Source organism: Pediculus humanus, genomic scaffold, assembly GCF_000006295.1.
Source record: "Pediculus humanus corporis 1103172107383 genomic scaffold, whole genome shotgun sequence".
In the NCBI taxonomy this organism is placed as follows: Eukaryota; Metazoa; Arthropoda; class Insecta; order Psocodea; family Pediculidae; genus Pediculus; species Pediculus humanus.
The window spans coordinates 175,002-181,081 of NW_002987010.1; the positions used below are offsets into that span (position 1 = coordinate 175,002).

General features: G+C 29.6%; 1 protein-coding gene across 1 annotated transcript; it reads right to left on the minus strand.

The window, feature by feature from the left end:
• Positions 1–1,241: 1,241 nt before the first annotated feature.
• On the minus strand, positions 1,242–4,138 carry Phum_PHUM029810 (beta-1,3-galactosyltransferase, putative; the record flags this gene model as incomplete). The annotated part of the gene is made up of 7 exons (XM_002422980.1): positions 1,242–1,507; positions 1,617–1,765; positions 1,985–2,265; positions 3,063–3,310; positions 3,579–3,750; positions 3,829–3,850; positions 4,113–4,138. The coding sequence occupies 7 exons, from the start codon at positions 4,136–4,138 to the stop codon at positions 1,242–1,244; spliced, it is 1,164 nt and encodes a 387-aa protein (XP_002423025.1).
• Between the last annotated feature and the right edge of the window lie 1,942 nt (positions 4,139–6,080).

The window sequence follows — 6,080 nt, forward strand, 5'->3', positions numbered from 1 at the left end:
AAATTTCAATTAATTACTAATCTATAAACACCTAATCACACTCATTAAGTATTCAACCTTTCACAAATCAATTATTATTATTATAAAAAAAAAAAAAATGGCTTCGCGCAGAGCCTTTTTGGAGCGTTTTTTTTGAGAAAATAAGGAAACGTCGGTGGGAAATTGAAAGAGGAAAACGGAGAACATGGTAATAAAACCCATCATCATCATCATCATCATCACCATCATCACCATCGACACTTTCGACAATCATTCAATCATTCATTCATTCATTCAAACTCACGATAACCGTTTTATAAACATAAATTTAAATTTTTTCCACTCAATTTAATCGATTCAATGGTTTGATGTTAATTCTTACAGCATAAACTGTACAAAAACAAAACCAACAATACGTCATGGTAACGTCACGAAAAAAAAAAAAATCGATCAATCGATCGATCGATTTTTTCAAATTCAAACGATTCAGCATTCGTTTCAAATTCCCCCCCCCACCTCCTCCTCCTCCAATCGTTTCGATTATTCGAAAATAATTTCATTTCCTCTACTACCTACGACTTTTTTTTTTTTTGTGAGTTTCCGGTAAATTTCTTCACGTTTGCCTTTTAAACCGGAAATTATGATCATCAACACCGATTGTTATTAATTGTATTGCTGTAGACTAAAAACGAATATAAATATTAATAATAATAATAATAATAATAATAATAATAATAGTAGTAGTTAAGCGCCGAAATTTAGGATTGAGAGCATCAAAAGGAAAACTCCCGTTGAAACTGGTAAAAGTTGCAAAAAATCTTTTCGCGAACTGAAACGAATCGAACGAAAATTTGTACTTCCGGTTAGAAATCGATTTTTTTTTACGAAGAGGAAAGGCAAACAAAAAAACGCCCTACGCGAAGCACAGATCATCTCAGATCACAAGGCAAAAACCTAAAAAACCTAAAAAACCTAAAAAACCTAAAAAAAAAAAATAAAAAAATAAAAATAAAAATAAAAATTTAAATGCTTTTCATGTAAAACTCTCGATCATTTCCGCCAACAAAAAAATTCAAAAAAAAATAAAAAAACCGGAAACGAAAAAATGACATACTTCAAATTTATCAAAACTAATAATAATAATAATAATAGGTATAAATCGAGACGTGAGATTTTTTTTTCCCCCTTCCATCACATTTTCTTCATCACATTTCGACTCTCTATCTTTCTTTCTCTTTCTCTCATTCTCTCTTTGTCTCAATTTATGAGCATCTATTTTTCTTACCGACAGAAGAAGAAGGTTTTAAAAATTCTAATTTAATTGGTAGCGGATGAGTATTTTGACCGTTGAAACATTTTGTGCCGTTGTTCAATGCCGTCCAAAGTTGCGTCATGTTCGACGTTGTTACTCTGTGACTAGTTATGACGTTTTCATTCTTTATGTACAAACAAGGATCCAAGGGTCTCGTTAAGTATGTGAAACCCGAATGATGACGGGGTTTTATTTTCGCTTTTCTCGCGCACAAGCCTAAATCCATTAAAAAAAAAAAAATTAAAAATAATAATCATTCGATAATCGATGTATCGATCGATCGATACATCGAAACCGGGTAAAAATATTAATCATTTTAATTTACCGGTTATGAAAACATCTTCCAAGTGTAAATATGGGATTTCCAAAGCTGCCTCGTATAAATCGAGAGCCGTGTGACGATCCATTAAATAACCCGTACCTGACAAATAATTTGGATAAACTTTTTCCGAAAACAAATACCTCGGAGCATACCTGAAAATACGATTGATAAAGAGAATAATGATAGAGAGAGAGAGAAGGAGGGGGAAAAACATTTCAACACCTTTAAATTGATAAATAATGCGTCTCACATTCAAAGAAAAAAAAAAATGTCTGTCTTTCTTTAAAGAATGTACGAGTTGAAGAACGAGAGGGTAATCATTTCATTAAAAATAATAATAATAATAATAATGATAATAATGATATTCTCACCATTTGCTCCTCACTTCTAAAATCGGTTTCGCTCCGCATATTAATTTTCCAATGAGAACATTTTTAACGTTTTTCTCATCCAAGACTTTTATCAAAGCGAGTAAATTGGGCAAATAAACAAACATGTCGTCGTCGCATTTGAATATATATCGGACGTTTTTGCAACGATTTTTAACAAATTTCAACATCATGACGGATTTCAATGTTAAATTATTGTACGAATCGAGGAAATTTTCTTGTATGATGTCATTGTGCAAATTAGATTCTTCTTCCACGTTTTCCTGTAACGGAACAGAGTCGAAAAAAATTAAATTTTCTTTCTCATTTTCCTTCCATTAAATTTTTTTTCCCTCTGCATTTTTTCTCTGATTTATTTACGAGACAGTTCAACAAAAAAAAAACTACGACCCAGTTTTCAAATTTTAGAAAGAGAGAGAGAGAAAAAGAGAGAAAGAGAGAGAAAAAGAGAGAAAAAGAGAGAAAGAGAGAGAGAGAGAGAGGGGGGGGAGAGAAAAACATAATAAATCTTTTTACATTAAAGATAAAAAAGTTGAAAACTTTTTTTTTTTTTTTTTTTTTTTTTGCATACGACTTCTCTTCGTAACAATGCGATATAATTTAAATTTACCACCACCACCACCACCACCCCTACCACCATCGATACGTTTCCGTTAACCCTTACCCAAAACCCATTTGATTTATCCTCCTCTCTTTTTTTTTCTTCGTTTCGCTACATAAAAATCAAATACAACAAAAAAAAGGAAAAAAAATGAGGGAAAATTACAAAAATCATACAAACAAACAAACAAAAAAAATGTGGCGAACCAAAAACAACAACAACAATTTCCGAATCCGTTTTTTTTTTTTTTTTATGGTTTTCCAAATCGGAAAATGTGGAAAATTTTAAATATTTTATCGAAATTTTTTTTTAAAAAAAACCGTCGAGATTTATTGCCTTTAAAAAAATCAAAATCGATTTATCGGTTGTTTTTGCCCCTTCCTCCACCCGTTCGTGCCAAACCTTAACTTTTTTTTTTTTAACTCACGACACGAGAAAAAATGTTTTTTTAAATCTTACCTGTAAAGTTGAATTTTCCGTCGTACCTAGGAGAAAGACTAAACTATACGAAGGATTAGAACAATTTCCCCAAGTTTTTCTTATTGTCATCCTTTCTAATGTGTTGTTAACAGCTGAGCAAATGATAACGAGTAATAGCAAAGGTTCCGAACATAATTCATTGCTGACTATGAGAGATGTGTCGTTATCGGGGGTAACATAATGAGAAACGGAACGACTTGTATCCACACCCCAACCTTCAATCGCCGCTGAAAAAATAATAATAATAATAAAATCCGGTAAATATAAGATATTTTTTATGACAAGTAAAAAAAAATTTTTTAATTTTCATGCACGTGATAAAAACGTGACGATTACATTGAAAAACAAAAACAAAACAAAAAACAAAAAACAAAAACCTTGACAAATACGAGAAAACTAAAAAAAAATTAAATCGTTTTCATTGTCTGTATTGTTAACAAGTACCAACTTTTGAACACGAAAAAATATTAATACGATTACTTTTTATTTTTTTACCGTTTCCTGGTTTTTTCGAGTCTCCATCATCGAAATAAAATGGAACGTAAAGCATAAATGGAAAAAATAGCAAAGCGGTTAACAGAAACCATCTAAGCAAAGTCTTTATTTTAAACATTAAGGCATCGTCTTCGCAAGTCCTCTTTTCACTTGTATTGTATTTCAGCAACACCTGAAACAATAATAATGATAATAATTTCATTTAGGGTTGTTTTTCTCTTCTTCTTCTTTCGCGGGCATTTTAACTTACCGAAGAAGGGTAAATAATAAACCTAAAAAATTTTAAATTATGTAAAACCGATAAAAATATTTTCGAATACATTTTTGAATATATATATATATATATATATAATGTTATGTTCTCATATTTAATGTTTACATTTTTCAATATTTATAAACAATAACAATGTTAACATGGATACCGTGAATCTGAAGAAGGAAAGGTTCTAGAAACTTCTTTTGTTTTGTTTTTTTACCAACAACGTTCGTCTTTTTAAAATTTAGATTGTTGGTCGTTCCTAACAAAATCCTAACAATAATCCCAAATTAGGATGGCTCATCTTAACAAACGTTTTTTTTTTTTTTTTTTTCATCTTTGTTTGTTCTATTAAATTCTTGTCCGTTTCTTTAATTTTAGTTTTAGTGTAATAGGTCAGTTATTAAGTGGAAAGTGCTAATGCTAAACATTAAACACGAACACAAGACCAAAAACTGTAAATTAATATCGCATTTAAAATATAAAGAACGAAACGTATCATAACAATATATAAAAAAAACTTTACGCTCTTGGGAAATCAGAAAAAGAAAAAAAGATAGAGAGGGAGAGGGGAAAAGAAGTAACGAAAGAAGATACGGTTGATGTTGAAGAAAGAAAAAAAAGAGTGAAGGTGAAAAAGGAAGAGAAAAAAATAAAAAACTGGAGAATTAAATTTTGGAATTAAATCGGAGGGGAAAAAAAAAAATAATAATAATAATAATTTCCTTTTCGTTTCCAACCAACTCGATTTCATTTTGCACAATTTTGTTATTACATTTAATGGTATTTTACTCTATGCAAATTTTTACGAGCCGAGTGAGTCAGCAATCAATATTTTTTGTAAGCTTCGACGGTGAAAAAAAAAACAAAAAAAATCAGATTAGTTAACATAAAAAAAAGAAAAAAGGAAAAGTCGAAGCCTCAAGAAAACCGCAACAAAAAAAAGTGAAAAAAAAAAAAAAAATTTTTTTCTTTAGTCTTTTCCTTCACCCAACACCACCACCGCCAACATTACCTGCTTTTCTGATTTCTTGATCTGTCTGTTGTTTTTACCCCCTTTTTCCCTTATTTCCTTTCACCCTCTCCTACCCCCTCATAACCATTGGGTTTTCCCGTTCGGATTACAAAATAAAATAAATTATTATTATTATTGAAAACGATTCGTAAACAAAAAACAAATTTTAACGTCGAACGAACGAACGTGTAAACCGTCAGCAAAATAAAATTAAAAAAAAAAAAAAAAAACAATCGACCGACATCGTCTCCTCTCGTCTCCCCTCTTTTCTTTTTTTTTGAATGATGAATCGACTCATTAACTGAATGAAAAAAAAAAAAAAACTCTTAATTGAAATTGAATACCCTTTAAATAAATAAATAAATAAATAATAAATTATAAACAAAAACTGGAACCATTTTTTTCTTTTTTCGCGTTCACGCCCGAATCATCATCATCATCATTATCATTATTATTATTATAATAACCATTAATAATACTTTTTACCACCGCATTTATTAACTATAATATACATAAATATTTTGTTAAATTTAATTCGGATAATTAATTGCAAAAAAAAAAAAAAAACAATTAATTATCTCAACTTATTCATCGCCATTATTATTATTACTAGTTTTCCCTCTTTCCCCGGGGGGGGGCGGGGAGGAGTGCATTTTCTTTCTTTTTTAATCATTTGTTAATTTTCAAAACTTTTACAAAATAAAACGTATTCAACTTTTGACGGAGTCAATCGATACGTGTACAAAAGACAAAAAAAAAAAATCTCTCGACGAATCTTAAGATAAAAAAAGAAAGATTTCCAAAATGTTACAATCCTTATAACAACAAGGATAATATCATTATTATTATTTAAGGCATTTTTTTTTTTAAATAAAGCCAAAAGAATAGGGCAACAAACAATCAACCGACCGTGCAAAAAAAAAAATGAAAATTTGCCCCCAATTTTTTTTTAAAACGTTTTTCAAAGCTTTTTGTAAAAAAAAAAAAAAAAACTTTTGATGTTTGCCAAACTTTTTTCTTCTTTTCTTTTATATCGTACGGTTGACCCAATTCAATTTTCATTGTCTTTTTTTTTGAGGGGGGGGGACGAGTTGAGGAATTTTCACTTATACTTTCGATTATAATAAAAAAAGAAAACTTTTTAGTTGAAGATTTACACAGTTCGTGAAATAAAAATTAAAAAAAAAAAAAAAAAAAAAAAAAAAAAAAAAAAAAAAAAAAAAACCCCAAC